The sequence below is a fragment of the Macaca thibetana genome, chromosome 10 (genome assembly GCF_024542745.1).
Source record: "Macaca thibetana thibetana isolate TM-01 chromosome 10, ASM2454274v1, whole genome shotgun sequence".
NCBI lineage: Eukaryota > Metazoa > Chordata > Mammalia > Primates > Cercopithecidae > Macaca > Macaca thibetana.
In genome coordinates, this window is record NC_065587.1 from 50,864,365 (window position 1) to 50,888,733 (window position 24,369).

General features: G+C 40.2%; 1 protein-coding gene across 1 annotated transcript in view; it reads right to left on the bottom strand.

Annotated features, from left to right (window-relative positions):
• Positions 1-24,369, bottom strand: part of CSE1L (chromosome segregation 1 like) — a 48,598-nt gene that overhangs the window by 18,634 nt on the left and 5,595 nt on the right. The window contains exons 2-13 of the mRNA XM_050807442.1: positions 17,441-17,536; positions 14,156-14,298; positions 11,254-11,355; positions 11,037-11,182; positions 10,283-10,373; positions 8,950-9,057; positions 7,135-7,227; positions 4,978-5,145; positions 4,734-4,863; positions 3,246-3,311; positions 2,576-2,778; positions 1,389-1,473 (exon numbers count right to left, since the gene is read on the bottom strand). Coding sequence (XP_050663399.1) covers positions 1,389-1,473; positions 2,576-2,778; positions 3,246-3,311; positions 4,734-4,863; positions 4,978-5,145; positions 7,135-7,227; positions 8,950-9,057; positions 10,283-10,373; positions 11,037-11,182; positions 11,254-11,355; positions 14,156-14,298; positions 17,441-17,525 — 1,420 coding nt within the window. The 5' untranslated portion in view covers positions 17,526-17,536. The remainder of the gene's footprint in view (positions 1-1,388; positions 1,474-2,575; positions 2,779-3,245; positions 3,312-4,733; positions 4,864-4,977; positions 5,146-7,134; positions 7,228-8,949; positions 9,058-10,282; positions 10,374-11,036; positions 11,183-11,253; positions 11,356-14,155; positions 14,299-17,440; positions 17,537-24,369) is intronic.

The following is a 24,369-nucleotide window of genomic DNA, read 5'->3' on the forward strand; positions in this document are numbered from 1 at the left end:
TGATAAAATGTCAAGTAATTAAAGCACAGTTAATTATATAATGATTTACTATTTAGCCATTAATTTTGGTAGGATTATAAATAATTTTATTTTTCCTCATGCCTCTTTCATGACAAAGGAACACATATTATATAATTGAGTAAAAATGAGCTGGACCATGCATCGGTGAGCATGTCTACCTACATTCCCAGAAGTGAAGCTATTCTGAATTAGAAACATGTCTCTCTAGCTGGAATTTGCTTTACATTATTCCAGTGGTAGGGAAATAAATGAAAGGAATAGATCACTAAATGTTAATAATTCTTGAAGCTAGATGATAGTCACATAGGAGCGTATTACAATATTCTCTTCACCTTTAGGTGTATATAAATTTCCCACATTAAAATTTTTTTTTTTTTTAAAGAATATATCTGAATCTAGAGGAATACATTCATAAACATCAGAAACTATCCTTAATTTTTTTTTTTTTTGAGACAGAGTCTCGCTCTGCCTCCCAGGCTACAGTGCAGTGGCACGATCTCGGCTCACTGCAACCCCTGCCTCCTGGATTCAAGTGATTCTCCTGCCTCAGCCTCCCGAGTAGCTGGGCTTACAGGCATGTGCCACCACGTCCGGCTAGTTTTTTTATTTTTAGTAGAGACCGGGTTTCACCATTTTGGCCAGGTTGGTCTCGATCTCTTGACCTCATGATCCGCCCACCTTGGCCTCCCAAAGTGCTGGGATTACAAAGGTGAGCCACTGCGCCCAGCCAAAAGATATCCTTAATATTTATCAATTTTCTAGTTCTTTGAACTGTACTCCAATTTTTAAGAATTCATTTTTCAAATAAAAAAGGAAGCCAATGTATAATTATTTATACACTAGGTAGCAAAACTGAGTTACAGTTTAGTTGTACTTATTCCTATTTTCTTCCTAATCAAGCAATATTTTATCAATAATTAATTTCACATGGACAAGACCTGGGGAAACCATTTGAGATTTTATTAATAAAAGAAATAATAGGCAGGGCATGGAGGCTCATGCCTGCAATCCCAGCACTTTGGGAGGCCAACGCAGGTGGATCACCTGAGGTTAGGAGTTCGAGACCAGCCTGGCCAACAAGGGGAAACCCTGTCTCTACAAAAAATATAAAAATTAGCCGGGCATACTGGTATGTGCCTGTAGTCCCAGCTGCTTGGTAAGCTGAGGCAGGAGAATAATTTGAACGCAGGAGGCAGGGGTTGCAGTGAGTGGAGACCACGCCACCACACTCCAGCCTGGGTAAGAGTGAGACACCATCTCAAAAGAAAAGAAAAAAAGAATGAATGGGAACAAGGATAGGAAGCCATGTTTTTAATTGCAGATATAGTGTGGTAAGCTGTAAAAAAAGCAAGAATTTCACAACTCACCATTAGCTGATTTTAAATCAGGGAGGATGTGATTCACAAAGAACTCAGTTAGGTTTACAAGTTCATTTGCTTGTGTAATTCCATGCTGAAAAGCAAATTCATAACATGGTAAGATAACAAAATACCTGTATATATCTACATTAGAAATTTAGGCAAGTTTAGAAAACCACGTTAAAAATGGAGATGAACACTTCAAAACACAAACTGCTTATGTAAAAAATGAGACTGTACTGGCTGGGTAGAGGAGCTCACGGCTGTAATCTCAACACTTTGGGAGGCTGAGGCGGGTGGATCACTTGAAGTCAGGAGTTCAAGACCAGCCTGGCCAACATGGCAAAACCCCATCTCTACTAAAAATACAAAAAATTAGCCAGTGTGGTTACATGCACCTGTAATTCTAGCTACTCGGGAGGCTGAGGCACAAGAATTGCTTGAACCCGGGAGGCAGAGGTTGCAGCAAGCTGAGATCTTGCCAATGCATTCCAGCCTGGATGATGTCTCAAATAAAAGAAAAGAAAAGAAAAGAAAAAGAACACTTCAAAACACAAATTGCTTATGTATAAAATATAAAATAAGACTATACTGTCCAGACATGGTGGCTCACACCTGTTTCCCAGCACTCTGGGAGGCAGAGGTGTAAGGATCACGTGAAGTCAGGAATTGGAGACTACCCTGGCCAATATGGTAAAATCCTGTCTCTACAAAAAATACAAAAATTAGCCAGGTGTGGTGGTGCACACTTATAATCCCAGTTACTTGGGAGGCTGAGGCAGGAGAGTCACTTGAACTCAGGAGGTGGAGGTTGCAGTGAGCTGAGATCGCGCCATTGCACTCCAGCTTGGTGACAAAGCGAGACTCTGTCTCAAAAAAGTAAAAACGTAAAATAAGACTATACTAATAGACAATAAACTTTCCAAAATTAAAGAACAGCTAAGTTAAGCATATTTTATACAGCAGATCTCAGCTAAGGTAACAAGTGGGGCATAATCAATTTTCTGGTCTATAAGAAACTTAAGTGCTCAATACATCAACATAAAGCCATCTTCAGAGATTATATAAATCTTAAATCAGAATTAATAGGTTATCTGGCAGAGTAGGCTCTATTATCAGAGACGTTATTTCTTTTTGACTTGTGTGGGTGTCACTGATGTCTGTTTTAGAAACAAAACCACATTAAAAATATTTACCTTCTGTGTTTGGGCTTTTGATGCCAAAGATGTCACTAGGTAGATGGCTGCATCTTTGTGTTTCCAGTTGACAGATGGATTTTTTGCATATTCCTGCAGCATGGAATTAACATAACCAGAGAAGATTCCTGTCACGGGTCCCTCAAAAAACTTGCATAATCCTCGTACCAGATCACAAGCAGCCCTGCGTCTAGTATCAATATCTATGAAATGAAAAGAAAATATATTATGGGGAAAAAAAACAACTAACAACAAACTGACCCAATTTATAAGAAAACAAATTGCCTGGAATAATTTGGCTATGATTGTAGAAAGAAAAAAAAAAGAACAAAACACAAATGGCCACCCAATAGCTATCAGCAACACAAACAATGAAAAAAAAATCCCCCAAGAAATACAAAATCAAAATGAAACTAAAGAGGTCACAGAATCACAGAATTTTGATAAATACTAACTATGTAAGAATAGACAAATGATTCAACTTTTGATACTTTCATGCAGGTCATATATAAGAGCTTTTTAAGACAAGCTGAAGAAGGACAACAGTTCTCAACGAAAGCCAGCTGAAAAAACACTAATGCTCAATCCCACTTCTCCCATTTACTAGAAAGAGAACCACCTTAAAACTGGCTTGCTAAAAGACTAGTAACTAAAAAACCAAGATACACACCAGATCCTTCCAAATCTCTCCTTATGTACTCCTCAGAATTATCTTCAAATGCTTCTTCATCAGCAGCTACAGAGAGAGATATTTCAGATAACACTCCAAAAGACGTCACTGTACTTTACAGCTGAGAATGCAGAAGAGTATGTAGAACTGCCTTGTTCTACAGCAAAGAATTCTTTCCTATCAGATGACTACTTCACATACTCTTAATCATTATCTAGAGCAGCAAATGCTACCCTGAAAGGTGAGGTATTAGGTAATTCACACAACTGTGAGACAGGCTCACTTGTTCTAATGTGACAATTTCCCCAGAATTGGATTACACCTGCAACTGTCAAAAATGTTAGGGATCAATATCAGAATGCCAGCTTTAAATTTCACCAAATAAGATTAAAAAACCAACAACCTAATTTTAATCACTATTATTTCATTAAAGTCATTTCAACAACAAATAAGTAGAGTGGACAATGTCAGATCTGGCCGGCATGGTGGCTCGTGCGTGTAACCCAGCACTTTTGGAGGCTGAAATGGGAAGATCGCTTGAGGCCAGGAGTTTGAGACCAGCCTGGTCAACACAGCGAGATCTCATCTCTATTTTTATCATATAAATTAAAAAAAAAATATATATATATATCCACACACACACACACTTTGGAGATAGGGTCTCACTCTGTCACCTAGGCTGGAGTGCAGTTGTGTGATCATGTCTCACTGCAGCCTCCACCTCCTGGGCTCAAGCAAAACTCCCACCTAAGCCGCTTGAGTACCTGGGACCACAGGCACATGCCACTATACCCAACTAATTTATTTCTTGTAGAGATAAGGTTTTGCCATTTTGGCCTGGGCTCAAGTGTTCCTCCCACCTCAGCCTCCCAAAGTGCTGGGATTAAAGGTATGGGCCACCACACCCAGCCAGAAGATTTATCCTTTAAACATATTTTTATGAAAACATAACAGGAAATAAAATCTCATGCTATATTGTCCTTAATTTCCTTATTTTGTTCTAGACATAATTTGAGAACCACTGATCTAATAACTATTTTGATATAAAACACAATCCTAGCCAGGCATGGTGGCTCATGCCTGTAATCCCAGCACCATACGCAGCACTCCAGCCTGGGTGACAGAGCAAGACCCCTGTCTCAAATAAATAAATACACAAAGCCAGCTAAAAATTCAGTGAAACAATAAATGAAACAAAATCAAATTCTTTCGCTAAACAGAGATTCCAGGTAGCTTATCGTCTTAATGTAAAGGAATTTTTGAAGTCTTATTTAATATTTCCATGAGAAAACCTTCACATGGCACAAGAAAACTCATTACAGATACTACATCTTCTGTCTTGGTTTAGAAAATAAGAAATAAATGATATACAAGTTTTATTCATTAATTAGTTAGACTGAATTATTTAGACTGAATTAATTAGACTGAATATATAACAAATAACAAAGACTTAGTAAATTTATACTAATATACTTTTGCCATAATTACCTCTAAATTCCATGTTAGGCACAATAACCTTTTCACAGATACTCGTCAGCGTGTTCTGGTCTTCAAATAGATTCTTATAATGAGGTCTCTCACAAACTGAAGCCAGAAATTGAATTGCATTACTTACCAACTGGAACAAAACACAAAAACAAGAATATTTTTAAAAGCAAAACTCAACAGCTTATTTCTTGGGGAAAATAGGGAGAGAATGTCTTTTAATTATTTTTCTCCACCGTCATCTTACCAAATCATATTTAACCTCTTGACCCGTTGTAACTAGTAAATTCCAGATGGCTGTAACAAAACGAGGCAGGTATCGCTGGAATTCTTCATCGTACTTTTGTGCATAGAGTGCAGCATTATCACAAATCTGGGATTTTAAGAGCTCCAATAAGCCGGCTTCCTCTTCATCCTCACATAAAAGAAAACAAAAACTCCAACATACAACTCTAATGCTAACATAAGTAAGAGGAGTAACTGAAATTCCTGAACTAGACTCATTATCAATTAAATCCAAATCAAATCAGTTATTGTAAACTACAGCTATGTCACCATCAATCTTTTCACCAAGTCTTTCAAATAAGTTGCTGAATTACAAAATATTTCCGTATTAGATTCAAACAGTATATTCTGGCCTAGTGTAGTGGTTCACGCTGGTAATCCCGGCCCTCTGGGAGGCTGAGGCGGGAGGATGGCGTGAGGCCAGGAGTGTTTTTTTTTTTTTTGAGACGGAGTCTTGCTCTGTCACCCAGGCTGGAGTGCAGTGGCGTGATCTCAGCTCACTGCAAGCTCTGCCTCCCGGGTTCACACCATTCTCCTGCCTCAGCCTCCCGAGTAGCTGGGACTACAGATGCCTGCCATCACGCCTGGGTAATTTTTTTATTTTTATTTTTTTAGTAGAGACAGGGTTTCACCGTGTTAGCCAGGATAGCCAGGATGGCCTCGGCCTCCCAAAGTGCTGGGATTACAGGCATGGGCCACTGCACCCGGCCAAGCCCAGGAGTTTGAGTCTTGCCTGGGCAATACAGCAAGCCCCCAAAATAAAAAAAAATCATCTGGGCATGGTGGCGCATACCCATAGTCCCAGCTAGTTGGGAGGTTGAAGTGGGAGGATCACTTGAGCCCAGGGTGGTTGAAGCTGCAGTAAGCCATGATCACGCCACTGCACTCCAGCCTTGGTGACAGAGTGAGACAGGGGAAGACATCAGAGGGAGACCAAAAACCAAAGCCAAAACCAAAACTCCCTCACACTGATTACTCAAGGCATAAATAGGGATGTAAAACGACACAAGGTAGCACATAGTTAACTGGGCAAAAAGGTCCTTGTAAGAATTCTATCCGAAAAATTTCCTTGAGACTTTTGTGTGAAGAAAAGTTTTGTTTTCTGAAGTTTTTCCCCCAATGGACTGAAATAATTATTTCATGAGAGCTACATCTTTTAAAGTTCCTATTAATACAGTCAAACTCTGAGACAAAATCTGTTGTACAACTATAGTAATGATTTCTTTCTGTACCCCAGAAAGAAATCAAACCTGATTTGAATCACCAATTTTTAGTTTATTTGGTATTGAAGTATTCTTAATATTTTGTCTTTTGTCTCTTCAGAAAGGTCATAAATATATTAACAAATGAGTAGCACAGAATAAGTGTTGTATGTTTAAAAGTACACAGTATAAAACCTGTATCAGAAATCTTTACAAATTACAACCTTTTACCATTTTCTCTCTTTCTCGAGCTGTGGAAAATTTTTTCTTTTTTTGAGACGAGGTCTCCCTGTGTCTCCCAGGCTGGAGTGTAGTGGCATGGTCAAAGCTCTTTGCAGCCTTGCCCTACTGGGCTCAAGGTCAAAGGATCCTCACAACTAAGCCTCCTGAGTAGCTGTGACCATTAGCATGAGCCAACACGTCTGGCTAATTTTATTTTTATTTTTTGTAGCAATGGGGTCTCCTTACGTTGCCCAGGCTGGTCTTGAACTTCCGGGCTCAAGGGATCCTCCCACATTGGCCTCCCAAAGTGCTGGGATTACAGGTGTGAACCACCATGCCTGGCCAGACGATTTTTAAAAAGGGGCTACCATTATAGAGTTTTAAGTTTTCTTAGTATCTTCAATGAAAAATAATTTTATTTCATGAAATATCCACAATGTGACTACTTTAAAGCCTCACTTTCAATAATGTAATGAAACAGCCTTACCTGTATACTATGGCTTAAGCCAGGCCCATGGTAAGAGTAATTCTGTATACTGCACATACCAAACATGTAACGTCAAATAGAATCAAATATTATTATAGTATTGAAATTTTATCTTTTAACAAAGCAAGAGTAAATAGGTTTCTAGATTGTAGCCAAATAACTCTTAATGAAAGAAAAAGACCACTCAGGCAACATTTTAAATACTTACATCAGTTTGTAAAAGCTTATTATCCAATGTTAAGAGAGTATGAAAATTATTCATCCAAGTTTCCATATTATCTTCAAAAAATTCAGGGAGATCCTACAGAATAAACACTGACTTGAAACTTTTGATTAAAATATTAAGAACACTACTTTTATAAGTTCCTTCACCATGTGGACAAACACCATGTGGACAAAACATTTTATACACAGGCTTCACAGCCTGAGCATTACCTATTCTGACAAGAATTCTCTGCTCCAGCTACATCTGGCAGCTGTATAAAGCATTCTGACTTCTGCCTGTTTGTATGCTATAAATGATGCCACCTCTAGTTCTTGTCCTAATCTAAATCTTCCTTCAAGGTTCAGCTAAGACTATATGAAGACTTTCCTTACAAAGCTCAAGCTCAGTGCATACTAATACATCCCCTTTCTTTTCTGAACTACATTTATTGTAAGATGACCACCAAGGCAGACAAACTAATTGTCTTATAGTTATTGATTTCTTGTGGCATAGTACTGCCTTCTTAATGAGGGTACAAGTCCCCTGAGGGCAGATTATGCCTCTTTCCTTGGTCTCCCTGCCAGACAAGTTATCAAGAGCTTCATTAAACCTGACTTCTCAGAATTCAAAAGGTGCAAGAAAAAACAGTAGTACTCATTTAAGTAAGAACTTCTCAGGCCGGGCGCGGTGGCTCAAGCCTGTAATCCCAGCACTTTGGGAGGCTGAGACGGGCGGATCACAAGGTCAGGAGATCGAGACCATCCTGGCTAACCCGGTGAAACCCCGTCTCTACTAAAAAATACAAAAAACTAGCCGGGCGAGGTGGCGGGCGCCTGTAGTCCCAGCTACTCGGGAGGCTGAGGCAGGAGAATGGCGTGAACCCGGGAGGCGGAGCTTGCAGTGAGCTGAGATCGGGCCACTGCACTCCAGCCTGGGCGGCAGAGCGAGACTCTGTCTCAAAAAAAAAAAAAAAAAAAAAAAAAAAAAAAAGAACTTCTCAAACTGCTATCCAGCTGAACACTGATGTGGAACATGTCCTTTTGGGCTGTTCATCTCCTATTCTAGCTAAAACAACCCAATTTCCTTTTGGGGAATGTTCTCCCTACCACTATGAGTTTATTCATGTTGTGAAGATAAGTCCAGGTACTGGCTACAAACAATGAATGGGCTAGGTCCTCCTTGCATCGCAGTATAGCAACAATCTGTACCAATTAACACCCCTTTCTTGGTCCTGAATCTTGAATTAATGGCTAAGAACAGAAAAAATGATTGGAGGCCACTATCTCAGTAGCAACAGGGTAACTAGGCATTCCCTGCTATAACCCTGTGGCTATGTTTCCTCTGAAATACTACTAGTTCTTACCCCTTTCAAAGTCTGGTACTTCAAGCCTTTTGTCTCCCTCATATGGCTTCCAATACAAGTCCTTTTGTATAAGCTGGACAGCAACCCCTAACCAAAACATGATTCCCCAAATGTTAATACCCATATAAATGAACGAAAGAGGAAGGCCTCAGAAATCTAGCTTCTTAATGCCGTCAGTAAAACAGTGTACAGGGTGACTCTCCAAGAATAAGTTAGGATGGTGGGTTTTGCTAACCTACCAGATACAAAAGAATACTGCTTTTTTCCATGAAACATCTCATTAGCATCTGTAGGAACTATATCGTAAAACAGAAGACTATAGATAAATAGAGGGAGTCAGAAAAAACCTTGTCTTTTAGAAAAATCAATGCTGGCAAAAAAGTCTTATCAAATAGAAAGAAAACTCTCTAACATCGAAGAGTAAGAACCAAAAGCAAGAAATCAAATTAACTTACCTGAAAGTTTAAACTATAGAACAATTTTGAGATCAGGATCAGGGAAGAAAACAGAATCCTCAGGGCAGAGGCATCATTTGCATGGGTACTGCAAAGTTCAATAGTGGCCTTGGAAAGGAATATAGCAACACCGTTTTAGTGCATCGTAAACCCAGCATGCTGATCTTAGTGAAACAGCCTTGCACTAAGCTGAGACTATTCATATTTCTTCTCCAAAATTTGGCTTTTATTTATTTTTTTGAGACGGAGTCTCGCTCTGCACCCAGGATGAAGCGCAGTGGCACAATCTCGGCTCACTGCAAGCTCCGCCTCTTGGGTTCATGCCATCCTCCTGCCTCAGCCTCCCAAGTAGCTGGGACTACAGGCGACTGCCACCACGGCCGGCAATTTTTTTGTATTTTTAGTAGAGACGGGGTTTTACCATGTTAGCCAGGGTGGTCTCGATCTCCTGACCTCATGATCCACCCGCCTCAGCCTCTCAAAGTGCTGGAATTACATGCGTGAGCCACCATGCATGGCCTTGGCTTTTAAATAATATACAGTCACTTAAGAGATTGTGAGTCTTTATCATTCTAAATGCAATTAACAGGTTTTACTGACCAAGCGCAGTGGCGCAGGCTCTAATCCCAGCGTACTCGGTGAACTGCTTGAACCTGGGAGGCGGAGGTTGCAGTGAGCAAGAGCGAAACTCCATCTCAAAAAAAAAAAAAAAGAGAAAAAGCAGCTAGGAGTGGTGGTGTGCACCTTTAGTCCCAGCTACTTGGAATGCTGAGGTGGGAGAATCACCTGAGCTTGGGTAGTTGAGGCTGCAGTGAGCTATAATCATGCCCCACTGCACTCCAGCCTGGGCAATGAGAGTGAGACCCTGTCTTTAAAAAAGAAAAAAAGTATTTATGTATTTCTTTAAATCTTATAGGATTCTTGCAAACGCCAAGAACACATTCAGGAAAGTATCCTGTAAACTGTAAAATAATGTATAAATATATAAATTAATTAAACTCCAAACATAGTCAAATAAAAATATGTTTAGAGACACATACTCAAATACTTGGGTGAAATGATATGATGCTTAGAATTTGCTTTTACAATATTCCTAAGAAAGGGAACAGAAAAAATAAAACGTTGCTAACCATTAAATTTGTGTCATAATAGATGGGAGTTCACGATAGCATCTCTATTTCTGTGTAGGTTTGAAATTTTTCAAAAGAAATGCTCTAAACATTATCTATCAAATAAGCTTTCAAAGCATTCTGTTAACATGTATACAAACATTCAAACAATTTAAAACATTAATTTAAAAATACCATCAAGATGCATTAGATGCATTCCATACCTTAAAAAGATTAGTCAAAGGCAAGGCAAAGGCATCCAGAACAAGTTTAATTTCAGTCCATAACTCGTTTGACTTAAATTCATGACGGTATCTAGAAAAGCAAGGTAAAACAGATACATTTACAAGTTTTTTTTATGTACTTACTTTAGGTCTTCAAGGATAGATGCTGATTGGACATCTATGGATAGATGGTTTTCTGAAATTCAAAGGGAATTCTTGTTTTTTGTTGAGATGGAGTCTCGCTGTTGCTCAGGCTGGAGTGCAGTGGTTTGATCTCGGCTCACTGCAGCCTCCACCTCCCAGGCTCAAGTGATTCTCCTGTCTCAGCCTCCCGAGTAGCTGGGATGACAGGCACATACTACCACGCCTGGCTTTTTTTTTTTTTTTTTTGTATTTTTAGTAGAGACAGGGTTTTACCATGTTGGCCAGGCTGGTCTCGAACTCCTGACCTCAGGTGATCCACCCACTTTGACCTTCTAAAGTGCTGGGATTACAGGCGTGAGCCACCATGCCCAGCCAGTTTTCTTTTTAAAGAAATCAAGCAGTTTATTAAGACTAAGTATTTCATAGGTAATAGAGCAATATGAAATAAATATCCTAGTTGAGAAGTAACAAACACAATACAGAAACTTCAGCACTCATTCCAGGGTGATCACATTCAAAGGAATGACAACAGTCACAAAAACATAACTGTTTACACAAGCAAATAAAACTTTAAAAAGTATTTTAAAAACATGAATCTATGCATTAATACCTTTTAAATAATGAATGTGCTGTACGGAGAACTCCATTAATAACATGGAAATCTCCACTCTGAAAGCGATTCACCATTTCTGTCAGCAAGTCAGGCCATTTCTGTGGAAAATCTTCTCTGCCAATAATGCTAATTGCATCACTTAACTGGGAGAGGAAAAGATTAATTAGATGAGAGCTTTACAGAGAAGCCCATGTAAAAAGCAGAGTGATGTTACCTGCTTCTGAATTTGCTCTGGGCTGCTAAGCATCAAGTGCACTATGTTGGCTTTAATGGCCACTCGATCGGCTTCACAAATTTTGTTTGGTTCATCTTCAACCTAAAAGCAAAGCAGTAACTGAGGAAGTAACCCAAAATCCATATTCATATCCTTATGATTTTAGGTAAAACATAACTTTATTTCCTAATTTTCTAAGAAAACAGAGGAAGGTTTGGTCTTTAGTTTCCCTCTACATGAATGGGTCACAGATTCCTTCAATAATCTGATGACAGCGTGAACCCTTTCCCCAGAAAAATGTACATTCCCTCCCAAATGCAAATATTTTACATACAAATTAGTGAACTTCTCTTACTCCTTGATGCCAATTAAGAATTTCTATTTTAGGCTGGGCGCAGTGGCTCACGCCTATAATCCCAACACTTTGTGAGGCTGAGGCAGGTGGCTCACCTGAGGTCAGGAGTTTGAGACCATCTTGGCCAACATGGTGAAACTATGTCTCTACTAAACATACAAAAATTAGCCGGACGTGGTGGCAGGCACCTGTAATCCCAGTTACTCGGGAGGCTGAGGTGGGAGAATCACTTGAACCTGGGAGGCAGAGGTTGCAGTGAGCCGAGATGGTGCCAAGCACTCCAGCCTGGGCAACAAGAGTGACTCTGTCTCAAAAAAATTCCCACTTTAGGCCAGGTGTGATGGCTCACTCAAGGTCAGGAGTTCGAGACCAGCCTGGCCAACATGGTGAAACCATCTCTACTAAAAATACAGAATTAGCTGGATGTGGTGGTGGGCACCTGTAACACTAGCTACTTAGGAGGCTGAGGCAGGAGAATCATTTGAACCTGGGAGGCAGAGGCTGCAATGAGCCAAGATCACACCATTGCATTCCAGCCTGGGCGACATAGCAAGACTCCGTCTCAAAAAAAAAAAAATTTTCATTTTATATGTAAACTAATCAGGACACATAATTAAAATCTTTATAGATATATGCTACTTAATCCATACACATCCTCAAAAGCTTCAATTTAGCTCTCACTTTAGAACAAAAATCTTTCCAATGTTTGTTTTTTTTTTTCCGAGACTGGGTTTCCATCTGTTAACCAGGCTGGAGTGTAGCATGCAACCTTGGCTCACTGCAGCCTTCACCTCCCAGACTCAGGCAATCCCTCCCACCTCAGCCTCCCAAGGAGCTAGGACCATAGATGCACACCACACATGACACACCCGGCTAATTTTAAATTTTTTGTAGAGATGGGGGTCTCACTTTGTTGTCCAGGCTGGTCTCAAACTCCTGACCTCAAGCAATCCTCCCATCTCAGCCTCCTAAAGTGCTGGGATTACAGGCGTGAGCCACCATATCCAGTCCTCTATGAAAATTTCTTGACCGTTACTAGTTAGAATGCATCCTAGATTATATCACCCAAAGAGATTCTAGAAGTCTCACTAGTTTTACAAATCAAAATAGAGGGAGAGGGCTGGCATGTCTACCAGTAGAGATGGACTTTTAAGCATTCTGAGATTTAAAAGACAGTATGTGGCTCTGTTGCCCAAGCTGGAGTGCAGTGGCATGATCTCAGTTCATCACAACCTCTGCCTCTCAGGCACAAGCGATCCCCCCATCTCAGCCTCCCTAATAGTTGGGACTACAGGCATGCACCACCATATGCCTCGCTAACTTTTATATTTTTTGTAAAGATGGGGTCTCACTTTATTGCCCAAGCTGGTCCTGAATTGCTGAGCTCAAGCAGTCCACCCACTTCAGCCTCCCAAAGTGCTGAAATCACAGGCATGGGCCACCACGCCTGGCCTCTAAGATTTCTTTACCACTCATGGTGATACTTGAGAAATTATACAGGCTTAAAACAATATTTACTTTCTCTTTTATGGAATGAGAAAAAAAGTAAGACTCTAAGAAGTTTCTGAGCGGTTTAAAGTTGACTTTTTAGATAAACTGATGATTTCTGTCAACTGCTAATACTTTGTAACATCTGCTATCACTACAAAAAAGCCTCATCTTTTTCTCTATCATGAGCCAGGCCTTCTCAACCTTAGCATCACTGACATTTTGGCTCAGATAATTCTTTGTTGTATGAAGCTATCTTGTGCACTGTAGGATGCACAGCAGCATCTCTGGCCTCTACCCACTAGATTCCAGTAGCAATCCCCCAGCTATGATGTCTCCAAATATACTGCCAAATGTCCCCTGGTGAGCAAAACTGCCCCCAATTGAGAACCACTGTCCTAAGCTAAGGGAAAAAATGCCTGTTTCTTAATTTATAATTTATTAATCATTAAACCTGTTATAAAATAGGTTTAATCTCAAAATTAGAACACATACATACACATATCCCACAAGACATAGGGCAAAATACCTTATCAAAAATTTGAAATCTAAATTATTTTAAATTCTGCAAATTTTCTATGTATCTGATTTCTTCTCAGCTTTAATTTTCCAACATCAGAAATCACTTCATTTATTCAGACTGTCTTCCCACAATGTCTCGTCACTAGGCAGTGAGTAAAGTGTAAATTCCAAACATAATGGAGATTAAGACCAAGTCTCACTCCCCAACAACCTGAGGTATGAAGCTGGACAAATTTATATAAATTCAAATGAAATAACAGAAGCTTTGGAAAAAGGTCCTGTTTAATTTTATCTTTGATCCATATCTGAATCCTTTCTTTTTTTGAAACAATGTCTCATTGTATAACTAAAAGGCTAGAGTACAGTGGTGTAACTATAGCTCACTGCAGCCTTGAAGTCCTGGACTCAAGTGATCCTTCTGCCTTAGCCACCAGAGTAGTTGGGACTACAAGCACGTGCCTTATCTTTGAAGAACACTGCTTATATAAACCTTATAAACATACAGGGTATTAAATTATGTATTCACAAAATACTTACAATTCTCCAGTTCCTTTTAATATAGTTTTTGAATGTTACTGAAGCACATACTTTGATAACATTATCCTGGGACTTTTCCAGTAATGTTAAAAGCAACAGTGGGTAATTCTGATTTCCTTCCACAGATTCAAGAAATTTCTCAGCTGTAAAAGAATTTTCATGTTAGACGACTAAGATAAAAATCTTTCCACCTAATACATGTATCACATACATATCAAAAAAAGAGAAAAGATTAGGTTATTTGTGGGTCTACAGGGCCTCACTTTTCTATTAAATGGATTCTATATAATGTTACATTAAACTTATATAATGCTTCAGTTTTCAAATCACTTTATCATCCGTTAACTCACATGATTCTCACAAACCTATAAAGTGGCCTAATTGGATGATCATCTCATCTATAAGAGAAGCTGCTTCCCAGAGAGATTAAGTGACTTCAAGACTTCATATACCCATGTTTTATTCCAGAAAGGAGTATTATTAGTACTATTAGTACTAATATTTCTTCTATAGGCTAGTGATGAAGAGCAAATGAGTCAATTCATCCTAATATATTATTATTAGCCATATGGGTCCAGTGATTTACATATATATGTAAGTATATATTACATATATTTATATTTATTTATATATATAAATATAAAATTTCATCTAGTCGTCACTATTACTCAGAAAAGTAGGTAGCATTTAAAAAATCCAGGCACTAAGGTTAAGCAACTTGTTCAAGATCACACAGCTAGGCTTCACCACTGAAAAAGTTTTAGTGCAGTCCTTATTCTACGTTACCAGCCCTAAGCCTTTTTGTCGAAGTAAAAAAAAAAAAAACTAAAAATTTCTTAATACCAGCAATGAATTTATCCAAAAAATTTACCAATATTTTTTCAACCCAGATTACATTCTGGGATAAATTTCCTGGGTTTATCACGTGTGATGGCAGTACAGTGTTTCTCTTAATTTTTTTCTATCTTTAGCTTCATACGGCAACACCAAAGATTCTAATATTTTTTGAAAAGTTAATTTCATGTATCATTTAACACCTTCCCTCTTTCTGATTGAGTCCCAAGAGTTTCACTGACATTTTCAAACTCTCCCTGCTTTGTGCTTATCTTGTTGTTTTTGAAGGATGAGGACTGTTAAACTGAAAAATGTTCTTCAGGAGGGGACATACTAGCGTTTTATATGAGTACAGAACGATTTGTTTCTTCCACATAGTAGCCAGCATTTTGTACAAGGCAACACACTACATACATGATTTGAGGAAAAACCCATGTAAATTGCCAAGTCTCTTTCCTAAATTGTGATAAATACCAAGGAAGTGAGTTTGAGTCTGTTCCTTTCTATGTTCATTTCTTTCAACTTACCACAATATTCATATGCATATGTTTCTGCACACTCAAGGAGTCTCAAAAAGTCTAGTTGAGTCAGTCTTGTCAGTCAGTCTCAATCCCTGAGAAATGCTATGTTCCCAACTTCCCAGAAACACCAGATTATTTTTACACTCTGTCCTGAATTCATACACTATTGCCTCACAATAGTGTACCCTTGCCTCACACACTATTTAAAAAAAAAAACTGGCCGGGCGCAGTGGCTCACGCCTGTAATCCCAGCACTTTGGGAGGCCGAGACGAGCAGATCATGAGGTCAGGAGATGGAGACCATCCTGGCTAACACGGTGAAACCCCATCTCTACTAAAAATACAAAAAATTAGGCAGGCGCGGTGGCGGGTGCCTGTAGTCCCAGCTACTTGGGAGGCTGAGGCAGGAGAATGGTATGAACCCAGGAGGCGGAGCTTGCAGTGAGCGGAGATTGCGCCACTGCACTCCAGCCTGGGCGACAGAGTGAGACACCGTCTCAAAAAAAAAAAAAAAAAAAAAAAAAAAAAAAAATTAATAGTGTTGGCAACGGCTTTCTTTGAAAGTCTAAGAAGATTAGAGCCATTAACTTCCCTTTATCCAGGAACACATTACTTCTTTACACACTAATAGAAAAACTAATTTGCCGTCTCAGAAACCACAAAGACTTTTCCAGAATAGGACAGATGCATTAACATGTTCATGATTCTATTCATCATATATAACACACAATCTCTTCCTCATGGAACCCTTCCAAAATCCTCTATGAGCATGCACATTGGTAAGTTTTGAAGAAACAGGTTAAGAGCATTTTAATATGGCCCACATCAAGGATCAATAACTGACTGCTCACAAGACGTATCTGGCCCAGAAGTAGTTTGGTTTGCACTGTATTTCACTTTTTTTTTTTTTTTTTGAGACAAAGTCTCACTCTGCCACCCAGGCTGGAGTGCAGTGGGGGCAATATTGGCTCACTGCAACCTCCGCCTCCTGGGTTCAAGCGATTCTTGTGCCTCAGCCTCCCAAGTAGCTGGGATTATAGGCGCTCGCCACCACGCCTGGTTAAGTTTTTGTATTTTTTAGTAGAGACCGGGGTTTCACCATGTTAGCCAGGATGGTCTTGATCTCCTGACCTCGTGATCCGCCCACCTCGGCCTCCTAAAGTGCTGGGATTAGAGGTATGAACCATCATGCCCGGCCCCAAAATCTTTTGAAGTTACTTGCTAATATTTAAAACTGAGGGCACTTCATATAAATATCCTTATTTTTCAAGCAAAATTGGAAATCTGATCTTGCAAAACTTGTCTGAATCCCCAAAATTAGCTAGTTCCAAAAAACACTTGCCACTTAACCAGGGCATGTATTCTCCTGATATTACCAGTCTCTATTTGGCCTATCTCCCTCATTTAACTTAACGTCTGAGTCCTGTGAACACCTGAGATCAAAATTTTATTTCTAAGTTTTTAATGGAATCTGGTCAGATTCAAGAAAGAAAAAAAAAAGCTCCAGGTCTTAAAATATGTTAGTTAAATCAAACCCAACAGAAAACTAAAAGACAGTAACTGATTATTTGGTTTCATTCACTTAATCACTTTTTAGGCAATTACTCTCCTTTCTATGCCCTAATTATTTTATCTCTAAAGCAGGCAGGTTTTAAGTGGGTATTTTGGAAAAGGTCAAAGACAAAGCATTCTAAACATGTCAGTACTTTTTATCCCTAAACTAGTACTTTTTAATCCCAGAAGATGCCAAATAAAAGCTATTTTACTCAAAAAAAGAAACACACCATGGTATAGCAGCTGTAACACATATAAACTATGGCTGAGAACCAATCTTTTTTTTAAATGTATTTATAAGGAGGCAGATAATACATAGGTTTCTCTCACCTCTCCTGAAGGAATTAATCAACCAAAAAACATTTATTTTCTTTACCTGGACGTCGGATGGCAGGATCAGGATCGAGGGTTTTCTTTAAATATTCCGTTAGTGTTTGCAAATTTGCATCGCTGAGTTCCATTGCTATAGGATCTAAAATATAAAATGAGGTTTGGGTAACTGGTCACTTAAGGAAAAAGTGATTTACATTTAAAAAAAATCCATTTATATTATGGGTCCCTCTGAAAGTCATCCATCTGTTGTTTCTTGTATGGGCAATAAAGAGTTTATTTATTGAGGCAAGAGTCCAGCAAATGAGATGTGTCTTTTTCCCCCAAAACAACAGTGAGACAATTTTATGATAAGGGAGATGAAAAAAAATCCCAAAATTTCAAAAAGATAGTCATAAGAAAAAAAAGCTGAAGGACTGCTCGAAGCCATCAGGAAGTTTATACGATTCAATGCTATGGGAAAGGGCTTACAAAGGTTAAGAAAAAAAAATCACTGGAGGACCTTAGGAGCCTGGGCACAGTGGCTCAGGTCTGTAAATTCCAGCACTTTGGGAGGCTGAGGCAGGTGGATTGCTTGAGCTCAGCAGTTAGAGACCGGCCTGGGCAACAGGGCGAGACCCATCTCTACCAAAACTACAAAAAAATTGAAGCTGGGCATGATGGTTCATGCCTGTAATCCTAGCACTCTGGGAGGCTGAGGCAGGCGGATCACCTGAGGTCAAGAATTTGAGACCAGCCTGGCCAACATGGTAAAATCCCGTCTCTACTAAAAATACAAAAATTAGTCAGACATGGTGGCAGGAGCCTGTAATCTCAGCTACTCGGGGGGCTGAGGCAGGAGAATCGCTTGAACCGGAGAGGCAAGGTTTCAGTGAGCTGAGATCGCACCATTGCACTACAGCCTGGGCGGTAAGAGCAAAACTCCGTCTCAAAACAAACAAACAAACCCACCCAAAAAATTAGCCAGGTGTGGTAGTGGGCACCTTCGGTCCCAGCTACTCGGAAGGCTGAGGTGGGAAGATGTCTTGAGCCTGGGGGCGGAGGTTGCAGTGAGCTGAGATGGTGCCACTGCACTCCAGCTTGGGTGATGGAGCAAGACCCTGTCTCAAAACAAAAAACAAAAAACAAACAAAAAAACACCCCACAATAAGAAATTAAAATTTTAAACAGCAAATAAATATCCCACGTAAAGTTCTGAGATTAAAGAAACAATAAATTCCTTCATGTACAACATGTAATCGCAAATACTACAAACAATGTGCTAAGAATTTGCATCTAGGGAGATAAATTCTAGAGTTCAGAAGATGACAGCTAAGATTATGATTCTAGAAGTTTTCATAAAGCTTAAACAAAACTAAATCACAGAATATGCTTGTAAGTGACCAAAAAACTTCACATCTAACAGATGACAAATTAAAAAAAATTTTTTTGTAGAGACATGGTCTCACTATGTTGCCCAGGCTGGTCTCAAACTCCTGGACTCAAGCGATCCTCCTGCTTTGGCCTGCCAGGCGTGAGCCACTGTGCCCAGTCCACAAATTTTAAGCTGACTAAATGGCCTACGCCGATTTAACTAGTAAAACGTAGGCTAAGAAATACATAGTTCAAGAGATTTATTGTGCAACAAGGTGACTATAATAATGTATTGTAGGCCGGGCGTGGTGGCTCAAGCCTGTAATCCCAGCACTTTGGGAGGCCGAGACGGGCGGATCACGAGGTCAGGAGATTGAGACCATCCTGGCTAACACAGTGAAACCCCGTCTCTACTAAAAATACAAAAAACTTAGCCGGGCGAGGTGGCAGGCACCTGTAGTCCCAGCTACTCGGGAGGCTGAGGCAGGAGAATGGCGTAAACCCGGGAGGCGGAGCTTGCGGTGAGCTGAGATCCGGCCACTGCACTCCAGCCTGGGTGACAGAGCGAGACTCCGTCTCAAAAAAAAAAAAAAAAAAAAATGTATTGTATACTTGAAAAGTACTGGGTATATTTTAAGTGCTTTCACCACACACACACACCCTCCCCCCCAAGCATGTGAAGTAATATATATGTTAATTAGCATGATTTAGCCATTCTACAGTGTACATATATTTCAAAACATGCATATCGTAAATATATACAATTTTGTCATTAAAAATGGAAAAAAAAGGAGTCTGAACCCACCCAATTAAAAGGAAAATGGAAAAAAAAAAACCATAGAAACAGCACATACACAAAGTACAAGTGTCAGATGTGCATGATTACCAACAGACCACAAATCCTGGGAATCTTATCAATGGAGCTTTACGGTCTTCAACCTGTTGGTGAGATGATAAAATTAGGTGCAAACTGAGGGAACTTTTTGGGGGTCACAGAATGTTCTAAAATTGGACTGTGGTGACACATGCATAACCTCCATAAATTTACTAAAATTTCCCAAACAGTTCACTTAAAATGGATAAATCTTATAGTATGTAAATTGTACTTCAATAAAGCTATTTTAGGGGGGGCGCAGTGGCTCATACCTGTAGTCCCAACACTTTGGGAGGCTGAGGGGGGTGGATCACCTGAGGTCAGGAGTTTGAGACCAGCCTGGCCAACATGGTGGACCCTGTCTCTACTAAAAATACAAAATTAGCCTGGCGTGGTGGCATGCACCTGTAATCCCAGTTACTTGGGTGGCTGAGGCAGGAGAATCGCTTGAACCTGGAGGCAGCAGCTGCAGTGAACCAAGATTGTGCCACTGCACTCTAGCCTCGGAAAGAGTGAGACTCTGTCTCAAAAACAAAAAACAAACAAACAAACAAAATTTTAGAAAACTCCACTTATGCTTAGATCCTATTAGGCAGCTTTTAGATACATAGCAACATGTAGATGGGAAAGTGGAGCCCTTTCAGGGAAATCATGCACCAAATTAACCAGAGGCTTCTATGAAAAAGAAGAAAAAAATTAAACACACAATTTTTTTAAAATGTAAAAAAGGTCAGTGGAAGAAGTTCAAGGATATCATAATTCGATTTATGCAAAAAAACTTCACATATAGAAGAAAACAAAAATACACTCCAAAATGCAGAACAGTGATAACATCTAGGTGATGGATATAAGGAGAGTTTTATTCTCTTCATACTTTTCTGATCTTATAATCACTTATATCTATTACACATTCACAGTCAGGAATTTAAATAATTTTATTATTTTTTCAGACAGAGTTTTGCTCTGTGGCCCAGACTGGAGTGCAGAGGCATGATCATAGCTCACCACAGCCTCAACCTCCAGGGCTCAAGCCACAACCTCCCACCTCAGCCTCTTGCGTAGCTGGAACTACAGGCGCAATAAACCATGCCTGGCTAATTTTTGTATTTTTTGTAGAGACAGGGTTTCACCATGTTGTGCAGGCTGGTCTTGAACTCCTGACCTCAAGCAATTTTCCTGCCTTGGCATCCCAAAGCATTGGGATTACAGGCATGAGCCACCATGCCAGGACCCATTTATTTTTAAAATGTCTATGACAATATGCAATCAAGTTCTTGTTCGTATACGGAAGGAGCTTCGGAAGACAAGACACAACTGAAATGCCAAGTGCAGGCCTATACACCCTTTACTAGAGTGATGAAATCCAAAAATCAAAAAACTGAAAGTTTGTTTTTTTAAAAAAGTTTGTGGCAAACTCACTTGGCAGCAAAACCAGCCTAAACTGCCTGAGGCTATCAACATAGATTTATCTCACTTAGTATGAAAATTTGTTTCACTAAAGAAATATCAATATGTTTGATTACAGGATGCTACCCCAAGCCCCACTGGGGATGTTGTGTAATCCACACTACGTGCATCGAAAAAAAATCCAAAATTCTGAAACATGTGTCCTCTGAAGTGCCAAATGAATCACAAAGACAGCACCTTAAATGTTAGGAGGTTAAGAAGGGAGTCACGGGGTTATGTGGCCATCCAAGAGTTTCCCAGAGCCTAAGCCTTGAGCTGAACCTTGAAAAATATGTATATCTGAATAGGCAAAGTAGGACAAGGGCACACCTGCCAAAATAAATTGTGTGAGCAAAGTAACAGAGATGGGAAGAGAGAATAGTGGACTAGGAGATCAAGATCAGATCATATAGGTTCCTCCATACTTGGCTGAAGAGTGCCATGATTTAATGTATGGGGAAGCCACGAAGGTTTTCTGAAGTGGGTAAAAATGTAATGAAAGTGGAGTAAGTGGAGTAGAGGACCTTTAGGCTGTTAATGGTTTGCAGAATGGGGGAGGTGTCACATGTATGAACTAGGCACATGATGCTAGATGTTTTCATAGGCTTTGTATCATCTATTCCACACAACCATTTTACACACAAAGAAGGGCGCTCAGGTTGACTAAGTCACACATGGTTAATAAATAAAGATCAGATTCAAATCAGTCCGACTCTATAGGTCTACCCTCTTTCTACTACCCAAGGCTGCCTCTTAGGTGGAAATGACAGAGGACTGACCTAGAGTGAAAGCACTCACAACACAATAGAAAGGCTGATGTGAAAAGAGGGCAGCCAGAGGACAACTGAGCAGCAGGAAGCCAGAAAATAAGAAAATATATCTAATGCTGTGCTTATGCAGGGCACTCCCCAACAGCCAGAAACCCCAACCTTCTAAAGAGAATTATCTGTATTCTACATGCTGCAGTCCTTCCCCTTAATTAGAAAATGTGTTTATCACAGGAAGCTAATGTTCTGACTGACTGAGTAGAGCCCACCACCTACCTAATCACTCCCTCTAATCCAGGGTGTACCACTCTATAGGTGTGAAAATCAAGTCCCATTAAACCACACATACAATCTATTGAGAGGCTACACCCTTTATGGTTTTTTTATGTCACAAGTTTGGAAAATACTACACATTATATCCTGCCCCACTCTGGAGACTCACAATACAAAGCACTTTAAACTCACAAAGTTACTGGTTTACATAGATTAATTCAGAGTCTCCATTGGTGGAAGGCTGAGGCAGATGGATCGCTTGAGCCCAGGAGTTCAAGACCCGCCCAGGCAACATGGCAAAACCTCATCTCTACTAAAAATACAAAAAATTAGCCGGACATGGTGGTGGGGCCCTGTAGTCCTAGCTACTTGGGAGGCTGAGGTGGGAGGATTGCCTAGTCTCTCCCATTATTTGGCTACAGAACCCCTTTTCAATAGAACATACTTTGGAAAGCAATGATTTAATCTATGTATCTTCCTATTCCTTTTTTCTGTGTTGAAATGTTGGATCGGTTATGAAATCATGAAAGTTTGGGCCAGGTGTGGCGGCTCACACCTATAATCCCAGCACTCTCTGAGGCTGAGAGGAGCGGATCACCTGAGGTCAGGAGTTTGAGACCAGCCTGGCCAACACGATGAAACCCCGTCTCTACTAAAAATTAGCCACGCATGGTAGCACATGCCTGTAATCCCAGTTACTCGGGAGGCTGAGACAGGAGAATCACTTGAACCCGGGAGGCAGAGGTTGCAGTGAGGTGAGACTGCACCACTGTACTCCAGCCTGGACAACAAGAGAGAAACTCAGTCTCCAAAAAAAAAAAAAAAAAAAAAAAAAGTTAGTTTGCTGTGGTCAGGTTAAATCATTAACATCAGTGTATCTGAGTTAAAGAAAATTGGCCTTTCTTTGCCATACGCAAATTTATTCTACCTTTGGGGATTCAGGCAAGGTAGCTTGTTAGAAACTTGCCTGGGGAGGGTGCAGGGGGAGATTCACAGATCTACTCTGTCTTTTAAAAAAAAAAAGAGAGAGAGAGAGAGAGAGAGAGAGAGAGAGAGACAGGGGGTCTCACTGTATTGTCCAGATTGGATTCTAACTCCTGAGCTCAAGCAGACCTCCTGCCTCAGCCTCTGGAATAGGTGGGACTAGGCACATGCCACCACACAGGGCTTATTTTCTTGATTTTTAAAAACACACTTCTTAATAAATCTGCATTTCACTTTCTTCATTATGTTTCTCTAGCATTTGTATTATTTCTCAACTAAAACTCCTTAGATTCCTCATAATTACTTGTATTAAACACCAAAATTCCTGGCCAGGTGCAGTGGCTGACACCTGTAAGCCCAGCACTTTGGGAGGACAAGGCAGGTGGATTGCTTGAGCCGGCTTGAGACCAGCCTGAGCTAACACAGCAAGACCCTGTTTCTACTAAAAATACAAAAAATTAGCCAGGTGTCGTGGCACACACCTGTAGATCCAGCAAGTTGAGACTGCTGTGAGTTGTGATCAGGCCACTGCACTCCAGATTGGGCAATGGGAGTGAGACCCTGTCTCCAAAACCACCACCACCGCCACCACCACCACCACCACCACCACCACCACCAAATCCCTTACCACAGCAGAGTCCACGCAATCTGGCATCTATTGACCTCATGTCGTACCTCTTCCTGGCTCTTGCTACATTCCAGGGACAAAAGCCTTCTGTTCTACAAACTGGCCACAAGAGTTCTCCCTGACCATAATAATGCTCATCCTCTAATTTGATAATGGGCACCATTCAGCACTCAGCCCACTGTCAACTCTTCAAAAAGGCCTTCTACGACTACCATCTACATCATCCTTGTTTTACTGTGTTAGCAATTACCCTCATTTGAAATCATCTTTAACTTCTTTGTCGTCTCACACACATACTGGACTGCAAGCTCCTGAGGGCAGGGACTTTTGTCTGTATGCTCAGGACCTTCAGCATTATCTGGCACACAGTACATATTTTGTAAGCATTTGTTGTATGACCTAAAGCATAAGTCACAACATGTCAGTCACCCAGCAAAATGTGAGTTTCCAGCCAAGACTGGAGATTATTCCTTTAGGATCAATCATTAGCAGCCCCAACATAATGTGGGAACTCAGTTGCATGAATGTCAGAGGAACAAATGACCAACTTAATTGCCACAATTAAATGTGTTTATTCAAAAGTACCTCAAGAAAGTGAACTTTTAGACTTGTTCTGGCCTGGAAGAATGGCTCATGCCTGTAATCCCAGC